The following is a 12,428-nucleotide window of genomic DNA, read 5'->3' as shown; positions in this document are numbered from 1 at the left end:
AAGAACAGAATGTATTGCCCAATATTGGCAAGACTCTGTTTTATTATATGGATCTCTAAATTCACCACTTGTTCTTTCCTATTTTATCTCTCCAAAAGCATTTTGTTCCTGTTGGCTTCCTGTTTCAAAAACTAGGAAAGATGTTAAACAGCAATTGTTAAGCATTTGGATGTGCTTTGCTGTGTAACCTTCATCTAGGAATGTTAAAATTTTGCTGAGCAGCTCTGAGCTGCTGATGCTAATGTTTTACTAAGTGCTGGAATACCACTGACTAATCTTTGTGATTTAAAAGGAAAAAAACCACCTAAATGTTGGCTCTGCATGAAAACGGGTAAGTTTAGGATAACATTAATCCTACACAGTGATTGTGAAACTGTTACTGGCAAAGGACTGGAGAAATGCAGTGTGGTTGTCACTGATCCATGGGGATGTTTGGAGAATACTCTTTTTCAGAAACTCTGTCCAGAACTCTGTAGTGATAGGAAGAAGATTTTAGGAAATGACAGTGTGCAACTGGGGTCACAGAGCTTTCCCTGCTCCCAACCTCCTCCTCCCAGCACCGGTTTCCGCTTTTTTTATGACTAATTGGAGCAGCCAGGAAATGATTCCATAGGTAAAACTGCTTTCCTTGGCATCTTTAAAACTGTATTTTGAACTGCTGCTGGACTATGGAGGCTGTGTCAGGATCTGGCTTGGCAGTAGGGATAGGAGGAGCAGTGGGTGTACAAACCTTACCTGTGTGGGAGTCTGGAGGGACCCAGGGAAGTTGTCTTGGGAATGGTTTTGTGGCCTGTCTTATTGGAGGCTCCTGTGTAGCTGATGGCAGTCAGTGGGATGCTCTGCAGGCTGAGACCTTTCTTTGCCAACCAGCAGCTGTTAGGGCTCCTTTGAAGTTATTTGGTAAACTGAGTCATAGGAAAGATTCTGTGCTATTCATGTAGGAGTGAAAGATGCCATGGGAATTTCTGCATGAGCGTTACTAGCCTAGCCTAACCACTGAGCCTGGTTGTTGATCCCTAAAATTGTCAGCAGGACTGAACTCTGGTAATTACTACCCTTTTCTGAAGGCATTTCCACCCTGTTTTCCTGTGTTAGGTGGTGCAGCTAAACAGAAACGATCCCGAGCGTGTCTCTCTGTTTTCCTTACGCTTTTGTTATTTCCTATGGGCACAGTCTCAGTCCCACTATCAGGCTCCCTCAGAAGAAGATTGTTGTAATTCAGGGGTTTTTTTTTCCTAACCGAAACAGAATTTGGCAGAGTAATAAAGGCTTTTGTGCATTTAGGCTTTTTCCTTGAAGAGCTGAAAGCTCTTCTCTAGTCCTATGGGAAGCATATATCAGCCGCGCTAATTATAATCCCACGACAAGCGAAGGCAATAGGAAGTATCAACTTCTCACTAAAACTCAGCATACTGTGTCCTGCTGATTATGTGTAGCCATGGCAGATAGGAATAGGATTGTATTTCTTATCCTGGCTTTTCTGCTCTAGCTATTCTTTGACTTTCAATCTCATTATCAACTTGAGGGGGGCGAAAAAAGCGCCAAACCAACAACAAGCAAGAAGGCCATTTAGGCTTTTTCATTAGCTGTGTTGACATGGTAGTGCTGAGGTGGCCAATTCTTTGTTACAGTCAGTGCTGATGGACAGAATGTGGTGGGCACTTCCCTTTTTCAGACGGACAGAGCTAACAACCACGTCTGCAATGTGTTGCTCTGCTCTTTTTGCTTGTGAACCTTGTGACATTAGGAAGGGGCTTGGTTAGTGCTTGAGGGCACCAAAGCAGTACTGGATGGGAAAATGTTTGTGTGTGTGGAGAAAAATAGTTGTGGCCCAAATCTGGTTCTTTTTAAATACAATCTTGCTTTGAGAACGAGCTCTGAGCCCTGGGTTGTTATCACTAGGCTCTCCAGAAGAGCTGACTGCTGTATTGATCAGAGTGGTTGTATGCAATAAGATGCTTTGATGGTTGTCTAATGAATTTGTGTTCTGCCTGCCCAGGAGCATTTTCTTGGGGTACAATAGAAAACATTAATCACTGGATAAAGAGTAAGTGCTCCAAGGGATTGAGCAAAAACTCAAATCTTTCAAAATCCTAGAAGAGATGAATGACTGCACGTGGTGAATCATCACTGACGTGGCTGTTCAGAGAAACAGCCAACGTTCCTTTGAGACTTGATGAATAAGCAGTTGCTGCAATTTTTTGTCCGTGTGTGAAGTAGCTTCTTCCTATTTCTCAAAATACAGAAATGATCACAAAACAGGAAAAGCCACGTTAGTGGTGAATATTGGTTTCCAGGTGTCCCTTTAATTGGTTTCTCTCACAGTTTCCAAACATAACTACACTGGTTGAATTGCAATTGGCTCTGTAGATTTTTATTGCTACTTACAAGGATTTGGGCTTCTTGTTTTGCAGGAAGATCCTGTAATTAGGATTTCAAATGGGTAAGAGAAGAGACTATGGAGGGAGCATGTCAGGCTGACTTTTTGAAAACAGCCACTTTAGTTCTAGTGTAACAGTTACGTGTTTTGGTTTGTGACATCTTGGATTTCTGTCACTACCAACTAAGCTGGTAGGACAGGAAGTGTTTTAAATCACTTTGGTTTTCATGCTGACTAGTACTGAGTTTCTTCTAAAGGCTGAATGATTCAAACTTGCTACAGATACTTGACAGCTTTGATTGTAAAGGATATTTGAAGTGAGTTTTGGACAGTGAAAGGGGATTTTCACTTCAGCAGCACTGTGCTTTGGAAAAATATCAGTAAATGAATTCTGGATTAGTTAAGGTTGAACACACAAGGTAATGCCAACTGATAGGTGTTGCCTTTGCCTTTTGTCTGGAATAGTCATAATTCTTGGTCTATACTACTTACTTTTCATGTCGGTAGGTATTGAGTGAGAATTTAATTCTGTGGAGGGAATCTCTGATGTGCCCCATGTTGTTTGGTTTTTTTAATCCAATTATATGTTTTTCAGTGTAACAGCTTTTAATTTCATTTCGTTTGAAAGAGGAGTATTAGTTCTGTGGGGTTTGGAAGGCAACTTCCAAAACCAGAATATACTTCACAGTACCTGAAAGAATTGCTAATTAATGTCTTTAGTGGATTTTTGACTGTGAACCCAATTCATAATACTTCATGTATCAAACACTCAGTTAATTGAATTATCTAGTTGGTATTCAGGTACATGTCATACAGACTTATTGTTACAGAATGGGCAAATTTGGTATTAAACACAAGGTGCTGGAAATGCCTTTGTTTATTTGTTGCTGTTTCATTATTGTTTATTCAGGATGATTTGGAATGCAGCATTAATTTCAACATCTGAAAAAAAAATCGTGCATAACACTGATCAGACCTTTTTTGTTTGTGTAAGACTCCTGTTGATGTGAGCAGCTTGGCAAGATTAGGTGGCATTTGGAATAAAAAAATCGTTCAGCACTTTCCATAAAACACTTTTGAAAGTTTGTAGCAGGGTGATGAAGTCATCTGAGCTGGATGACAACTGATGCATCATGTGCTGCTGCACTGCAGGCAGGGACAGGGTGGGCACGAGTGCAGAGAGCGTTTTGCATGTTCCAGCCTGGGAATGCTCTGAGCTGTGCTTTGGATTTGTGTTTGGCTTAGAATTTCTCGTTCTTACTTTGGGTTGTGTAGTGTGACTCAGCATGTTCCCTGGGGAGCCTTGGGGGCATCCTTGGCCCTCTGAGGGTCCTGCCACCCCAGCCAGGGAAGATGAATGTGTTGAAAGGCACTGGGGGCATTGTCCTCTCACACAGTGTCACACTGATACAATTAGAAGTGAAGTTTAAAAACTCAAGTTCCATTATGGCCTTTCCCCCTCGCTGGACTCTGGGTACTCTCCAACTCTCCTCAGTGTTGAAAGTTGTATTTTCTCAGGCAGCACCTTACTTTTTGGCTCTCCATTTTCATGTTTTTTGATGTAAATTGTGTGGCCATGGGATTATCTGAGTAATAAGACTTTCAAAAGAGCTGCATTTATAGAGCTTTGCAAATGGCAAAGAAGTATCTGTTACTACACTTAGCCCAGATTAATTTTATTTCCATACTAATTAAACAATATCTAAAGTGGAGATTATAGGATTTCTAGGAAAAGGACTTGCCTTGTTTATGATTGTTGAAATGTCAAAAGTGGTTTTAGAGCTGTTTTGCTGTTTTCAAATTGAAACACAGTAGGGGTGAACAAAGTCATGGCTTCCTTAAAGTTTGTCTGAGTAGGCATGAGAAATATTTTATATCTATCTTTGAGATAATTGGATAAATCTCAGTGATATTGCTCTATTGACCAGGTATTTGTGCCCAGGTATTAGTCTACAAAAGGTACAATGGAGCTTGAAATGAAGAGACTGAGAAGAATTGTGCTTTATGAATGTAATTGTGGTGGGAGAGTTATTACTGCTTAAAATTCAAAAGTGGCTCACTGAGGTTTAGATATATCTGCATAGTTTTATATAAATATTTAACATTAAGCATGCATTATAAATGAAGAATTACCATCGTGAGAAACTGATATGTTCTAGTTACTCAAGCACATTCCAAAGCTTTTGTGGTAACCTTTCTAGTACAAAAATAATTAGAGGTTGGGCAGCTGTGGGTATTTATTGGCATTTTACTGTGTTATGGTGTTGTCAGTAATTCCTGGGGTTATGTGTCAGGTATTGGAGGTGGGTGAGGAGATGTTGGGACAGATGTGTGCTGAGTCTGCTTTTACTGTCTTTTTCAGTAACTAAATTAAATGGTTAAAGTGCTACACAGGTGTGAAAGCTCCTGGACCTCTCCTTGTCTTCTGTGCTGGGAAGCAGAGAGACAACTGCTAGGGGTGGGTCTGAGCAAACCTTCCCCTGGGTGCTGGGTCTGAAGTTTTGTTTCTGAATGTTAATGGTCATATTTGGAGAAGTACCTAATAACTTTCTTCAGCTCCTTAGTTCTCATTTCTAACAACTTTTTCCTTTTATTAGGAATACATAATCCGTGTTCAGAGAGGAGTTTCAGCAGAAAACAGTTGGCAGGTAATTTCTTAAGCTGTGGGTTGTGTAACCAGGATGCCTTTTTAGGAAGGGTTTGAAAACTGTCTTTTCCTAGCTTTTAAAATTTGAGCTGGAAAGAGAAATGTTGATTTGGCATTGAGAACTTGAAGTACTTGAATACTTTTGGTCAAAAAGTAAGAGAAAAGTAGCATTGCTGCCAGCTACTGAAGGCATGTTGTTCTGAATATTCCAGGGAAAACTGCCTGTCACGTGTCACTACTGTGTGTTGGTACCATAATTTTAAAATCCCACATGCCACTTTGCCTTCCTTAGTGCTAAAATCACAGCCTTGATGATACAAGGCCAATGAAACCAAGAGGTAGTAATGAAAATGGCTATGAAAAGTTGTTGCATCTAATATGGCAAAAATGCTTTGTTTGCAGAGAACTTTCCTCACAAATATGATTTTAAGCTTTTTTAAGATAATGCTGTTAAGATGCTCAGAAATGCATTTTCTTTCTGGCCTAGATGTGATTAAAAACTCTTCCTTGCTCTCTGGCAGTGTGACATAAATTCAGCAGTTCTGCATCTGTACAAAAATTGTTAAAAGATGATGATGATTTTAAATGGGAATTGCTTTTCTCTGATAGGATTTTGAGGAGTAAAATGCTAATCGAAAAAGTCATTTGTTTTCTGAACTTTGTCTTTTATTTTGCAGATTGTGAGACGATACAGTGACTTTGACTTGCTCAATAACAGCTTGCAGGTAACTTTCACCCTTGATGTATAAATATAAACTCATCAGAAGGATATATTTAAAATGGCTTGTGATATTTTTATATAGTGCAGTGAAGAAGAAACACAATTTCACATAGCTGTAAAGAGAAAGTGGGACTTCAAATATAACTCACATGTGTATTTTTTTTATCTCTTATGTTTCCTCTTGTGAAACTGAATTTTAGTGTCAAAAGGATCAATTTATATATAAATAGAGGAAATTGGCAGATGCTGAATCTGTCCCTTCAGTGCTGTGACTTGTTCCGGTTTATGTGTTATCATTTGTTCCTCCTTTGATTCGGGGAAAGCCAAGGCACATACCAACCTTTTAAATTCAGCATTGAAGTGCTATGTGTCTCATTATTTATATTTGTCTAAAAGCACTACCAGATGCTGCTTATCATGTGATGGTTTTCTGTATCGCTGAGGAGTGTTCCTTGGTTAAACACTGGACTTACTGTGTGTTTTCTTCTGCTTTTTAGGACAATTATTTCTTTTTAGTTTGTGTGGGAAAAAGCAGGGTACAGGAGTGTGTTTGGGAGCAGGGGGAAGCAGCAGTGATTTGCATCTATAGGAGTGAAACTCGTTGCACAGATTTCCATAGTACAGGGCAAATAGGATCAAAAGTGAATGATAGGATTTGAGCATAGATTTTTGTGGCTTTGAAATTTTTCACTTTGTTAAATGTTGCATGGATTCCAGAGCTTGGTGCTACTTCCACATCCCCTCTCTCCCCGATCAAATTAACTATCTCCTTGATGAACCTCAGTGAGCAAAACCCTGTAAGGGTGTTGAAATAGTGCACTGATAGTCTGCTGTGATTTCTGTGCTGAAGGTGGATGGGGGGACAAATCAGTCATAATGCAGCAAATGCAATATGATTGCCTTGAGGAATTATTCTGTTGAATGTGCACTACCACATAGGAACTTTTATCCTGACCTAGAAACCTCCTCTGTCATGTGCTGAATAAATGCAATACAGAGATGTCTTCTGCTCCAGAGACATCCAAGATTTAAAATTAGATAAACACCCATGGGAACACAAGGAGATGAGATGGTAGTAGTCATCACAGTACCTAGGGGTCATTGTGGTCATAACCATAGTCAAGTTTTGATAGAGATCACAGAGGGAGAATTTTGAGGAAGTTTTATAAAGAAGAAAGAGTTCACTTTTGCAGCCACCTATATAACAAGCTCCTCTTAACCATGGGGAATAGGATATGTTAAGGCATGAAAAACTTTGTTGCCTTCTCATTTACCTTTCAAATGAGGCAGCTTTACTGGAGAAGGCAATGGACCTTCAAGACTTAACATTCAGAAATGACAGGTAATGCAAGGTTAGGCCTAGGTGGAAGGTCTGGAAAGTGAAGGTAAATAGGTTATGTATGATGGAGTTCAGATACAAAGGCCTTTTCTGTCTGAGAGGTGATGAAAGTGGAGGGTTCAGGAAATTATCTGACAGCAACTCGCAGAGTGGGACAATGGGGAATTTGAAACAAGAGGAAGACCAAGATCTGGGACAAAAATATCAGCTTCTTGGATGACTGGAAGGCATCAAACAGAATTATCAAAACATACCTCTAACTTGGATGAGAGGATATGAGAGTGTGGCTGAATTAGCAGGCCTTGCTCTTTAGTACTCACTCCTTCAATGAAAACTACTGCTCATCCCTTGATGTTAAACTCCTGTGTGTGCTTTCCGCAGTCTGGAAAGGCAAAGATGTATCTCTGCATCTCTGCATGGGTGGCTCTCTGTATGAACCAGAAAATACTAAGAGGTGTAATTCTTCATTATGTGCTCAGCAGATGGGCGGGAAGAGAGTTTTAAGCCTTTATCAAAGATGCACAACTCTGCTTTTGACAAACTCCACTGCTTCTCCAGCCTAGCTCTGCATGCTAGGGCTGGAGAGACAGCCAGCAGTAGCTGGTGAGAAGCACTGGTGAGAAATTGCTCATTTCTCCCACTGTTTTGGAGCTTTTATAAATTGCTCTTTGTGATGCTGGAGCTGAAGTTTTCTCAACCATTAAGACAACGCAATACTCCTCAGTTCTTTCCACCCAGAAAGCAGCAATAAGCAACAATATTCCACCACAACATTCAGGTCCCGTGACTTGTTTTTAAACTCTGGTCTTGTGTATATTGAAGTGAGAGTAAACAAACAAGGAAAGCTCCAAACAAATCCCCCCATCTCCCCTCCAAACAGTATAAATCAAGGACCAATACCAAATCCTGATCTTCTTCCTTCAAAACTAAAATGCTGCTAGAAAAACTGCTGGAGGTTCTTTTGGATGTAAAGCCCCAAGTTCTTCAGGTTCTTGTGACATCCTTGACCTCTCTGTTGGTTTGGGTGGTTGTGTTCGAACACAGCTGCAGCTGAGCTGGAATGCAAATTTTCTGCTGTTAATCTGGTGCTACCTATATAGTAATAGTAAGGATAGAGAATGTCAACCTGTCTAGGCTAGGGAATGCAGTCCTGCCAAATACCTTGGAAAATGAGAGGTGTATACCTGTGACCCTGATCTGTATCAGAAAATGACAAGACAGATTCCTTGAATTCTCAACTGTGCTGGATTGAAAAGCTTCTTCCAGTCCCTTCTGCGTTTCTTCTCTTTGCTTATTTGACAGAGATGTGTGGAGATCATTGGCTGCTCTTCTGTTTTGTCAAGTGCAGTACTGGTACTGGAAGTACTGGAATTCACAGCAAGATATCTGGCTTTTGTGAAGCATTTTATTGCAGCCTTTGAACAGACATTCCTGAGCAGACTGTGGTTTGAAGATAAGAATGTTAATTCCCAGGTTGTTCCGTGGTGAAGCCCATCCTGGCTCCAGTGGTGAGCTGGAGGACCCCTTGTGTTTGAAAGAATGTGGGGTCTTTGCAAGGTCAGGACCTCAGTGAGGTGTTCTTCTGTGGTAGACAGTGTTCTCACTGTGCTGTGTGTTTTGGCAGATTACTACAAAAACCTGGGCCCGACTTGCTTTATGCTGAAAAATAGCAGATGTCTGATTTATAGGTTCTAAAACAAATAATAGTGGTTTGGATATGTCTGAATTAGAGTCAGTTTCTCTCTGATGGTAGCTAGCTGTCAGGTCAAGAAGGTAAAGGTGATTATGATCTGACATGCTTTTTAAGTGAGTAATACCAGAAAAGGATTGAGGTTTTGTTTAGAAACTTGGTTTTGAATGGAAGTAAGAGTGGTCTGCCAGAGGAGAGTTCTGTTTCCCTCTGGTGCTAAAACCAATTCGGTGAGTTAGTGGCTGTAAGTGGTATATGGTTGCTATTGGGTTTATTCCTGGATATTTTTTTTCCCCTTGGGTGTAAAAGAGCATTAAAAACTGCTTAGTGGATAGGATGATATTTATTGACATCTTTTGTAGTTCAGACACAGTACAGTTCTTTTTCAGCCCCTAATTTGCAGTCAGAAATCAGGCAAATAGGAGAAGTGCTAAAGTTAGCAGGGGATAACTCCTGTGTTCCCATGAAGGAGTAAAAGGTAAAGGGAATGCTGCTTCTGCCCCACTTGATTGGACTAATCCTTTACCTTTTCCACTAGTTAAAATGAAAGTTGCTCAAACACCGAAACTCTCCCCAGTGAACTGTTTGCTTTAGAAATGAGGTTATTGCATCTGGTGTAATTGATTCCTGCAACACACAATTCTTAAAGATATCTCCCATGGAGATTTGGCTTACCCAGGGCAGGTGCTTTGATCTGCAGGACAACGATGTGTTAACAACATGAAAAATGTATTCTGGCAATTTGAATGACGTAATTGAATGTAAACACTAAAGATGATCTCTTTGATCTGACTTACATAAGGCTTTGAATTTCTGTACATTTTTTCATTGTCCTATTTCTAAGCATTTCTCTGATTTTATTTTTTTCTTAAGTTTTGGATCACTTATGTCAACATAAAACAACTACCGTACATCCACTGATAGATTGCAGCTATTTCTGAGTTGAAAGACATATAGATTTTTAAAAAATGTGCAGTAACAAATTCAGAAAGGAAATGGAAGTGTTGCACCATATTTGAAATTACAGATATAAAATACTGACAGAAAGGGCTTTAAATTACTGACAAAGGCATAGAGGTAAGGGAAAATTATGAACCTGCACTTCATGAAATAAGAAAGCATAAATTATGCAGAGAAAGGGGTAAGGTGTGAATTGTTTCTGTGCTGGCAGAGGTATGGCATAGAAAGGGCCTGGCTGAAAATTGTAGCCATTTACTATCTGAAAGTTTTGCCTAGTGATCTTAAATGTGTCACTGGCTAGCAAAACTTTGTCTCCTTGTGTTTTCAGTGTCGTTGCACTTACTAATCTCTTCACAGTGGGATGTGAGCTGTCATCTGACTGGCTCACTCTGATAACAGTACTTGGGGAAAATAGAAAAGCTTGTATATACACAGTACAAAATGAGTTATCCAGCAGTTAGCTTGCTGCTGGGAGCCTTTCACTTTCTGTGTTTCTAATGTATATCCCTGAGGCATTTTGAGAGCAAGGTTAGTAATTTTTCCTCTCTTTTCAAGATCTCAACTCTAAGTCTACCTCTTCCTCCCAAAAAATTGATTGGAAATATGGAACGGGAATTCATAGCTGAAAGACAGAAGGGACTCCAGGCCTATCTGGATGTAATTACTACCCATCACATACTGTCTAACTGTGAACTGGTAAAGAAATTCTTGGACCCAAACAGCTATTCTGTAAACTACACTGGTAAGTAGAAACACAAAATTGCATCACAGTATGACTTCAGAATGTGTATCTTCCATGAATGCTGGCAAGGATCTACACTGGAGCATGGGGGGAACAACCTTCAAAATTACCATACTGTGTGTGTGATTATTTATGATAAAGCTTCTCCAGCTCTGTGTGTGGATCATGCTGTGATTGTCAAATCTAAATATTTGAGTCATTTCACAGAGGAGTGATGAGGGTCAAGATGTATATAAGCAGCACTTGAAGGATGGGGGTTGGCGAGAGTGATGTCTGCCTTTTCACAATGCATGCTGAATGCAAAGTGTTGGGAAATCATTTGTCTGTCAGAGTGTAAGGTGGAGTTAAGTGTGTCAGCTCTGTGTTCTGTTAAAACAGCTGATCTTCTGAACACTGCAGCTTTCAACAGGAACAATTGTGGTTATCTTGTCTAGCTCCCACTACCACTTTGGGGTGTGAGACTTCCTAGTACTAATTGTTTGAGCAAGGCTGAGTACTTGTTCAAGGCACCATCTTCCCACAAATACTGGAAAATCACTACATCCCTTAAACTGATAGCCCAGTGATCAGTTCTCTTCATTACTGAATATTTCTTCTTTGAATCTGTCTTACTTCAGCTTCAGCCATGGGATATCATTAAATATTTGTCTTACAGACTGAAAAAAACTTCCTCTTAGTGGTAAACCCACTCCACAGATTTAGTTCATAGTCAAACCAACCCTTTGCAGAATGCAAAGCTTGTTTTCATACAAGCAGAGCCTGCTGAAGCAGGAACTCACTGCTTCCTTTTCACTTTTTTTTTTCTCTCCCTTTATGTAACATTCTTGTGTCTTCAGCTTCAAAGTGCAAAGAACATTTCCTGGATGTTTATGATAAGCTGTGGAGGAGTTGTAAATTATTAGTAACTCTGTAACGATGCAGCTTGTCTGACTAGTGCTGAGCAAGCAATTTAGATCCTCTAGGAGACACTGTGACTTCTCTGTTAATCTGGAGCACTTTCATCAAGATTGTTTTTTTCTGCAAGTTGCTGGGAAGTTAGTAGCACCCATATCATTGTCTATGGCCTTTGGAGACACCATCAGTTTGTCACTTCTTAAATACTGGAGCAGTGAGACTGTATTTATTGCGCTGTTCTCTCTTTTTTTCCTAGCATATTTATGTAGAGAGAAGACACAGTGCAGAGAGATCTGTGCATCCTTACCTTTTTGCTATGTTTCTATGCCAAGATAAGCCATGCTAGAGGAAATTTCTTGTTGGCATGATTCCCTTTCTCCCCCTGCTGTCACCACTTCTCATTGAGATTTCCCTTCAAGTCCTTTCATGAATAAACCAGTTGTGTTCCCAGCTGTGGGAGAATTCAGTAATCAGATGGGTATCCTCCCTTCGACCCCCCCAAAATGTGTGTAGGTTCATGATAACTGGCCAGATACCTTTGCCTGCATAGAAAGGGGCAGATTAACACATAGTGAAACAGAAGTGATTAGTTTACATTAATTACATGTAGGGAGAACAATATGGATGCACATTAAAGAGATGTAAATGTTAGTACTTTTATAGGTACAGCAGAAACATTTCATAATGTTTTGTACACCTAGTGTGGGAAATCTTAGCTGTGAACATTGGCTTTAGGCTTGGAAATGTAGATCTAGCACAGATAGAAGGCAGCCTGGTAAGCTAAGTTTTTCCAAGCAGTGCAGTTTCTGTTTTCTCTCTGGATTTGAGTTAGCAGGTTAAAAATGCAAATGCCCTTTAACTGTGTTTTTATCTGATTTCCTTTTGAAGTGATTTTGCTGACTTTTAGTCTGAATTCCTGCAGGCTTCTTTCTGGCACTGAACCTTCCCTAATATGGGGATAATTATATTATATAATCTCTTACAAACATTTAAATCTTTTTCTTCCCCCCCACCTCCTTTTTCTTCCCAGAAATTGCCTTACAGCTCAATGTTCT

At 40.0% G+C, this 12,428-nt stretch overlaps 1 protein-coding gene across 1 annotated transcript in view; it reads left to right on the top strand.

Annotated features, from left to right (window-relative positions):
• The first annotated feature begins 4,983 nt into the window (after positions 1-4,983).
• PXK (PX domain containing serine/threonine kinase) overlaps positions 4,984-12,428 on the top strand; it is a 25,003-nt gene continuing 17,558 nt past the window's right edge. Inside the window, exons 1-4 of the mRNA XM_009078125.1 lie at positions 4,984-5,028; positions 5,705-5,752; positions 10,293-10,479; positions 12,404-12,426. Coding sequence (XP_009076373.1) covers positions 10,341-10,479; positions 12,404-12,426 — 162 coding nt within the window. The 5' untranslated portion in view covers positions 4,984-5,028; positions 5,705-5,752; positions 10,293-10,340. The remainder of the gene's footprint in view (positions 5,029-5,704; positions 5,753-10,292; positions 10,480-12,403; positions 12,427-12,428) is intronic.

The sequence above is a fragment of the Acanthisitta chloris genome, unplaced genomic scaffold (genome assembly GCF_000695815.1).
Source record: "Acanthisitta chloris isolate BGI_N310 unplaced genomic scaffold, ASM69581v1 scaffold30647, whole genome shotgun sequence".
Taxonomy (NCBI): Eukaryota; Metazoa; Chordata; class Aves; order Passeriformes; family Acanthisittidae; genus Acanthisitta; species Acanthisitta chloris.
Note: the sequence above shows the minus strand (reverse complement) of the source record. Positions and strands in the feature narration are given on the sequence as shown.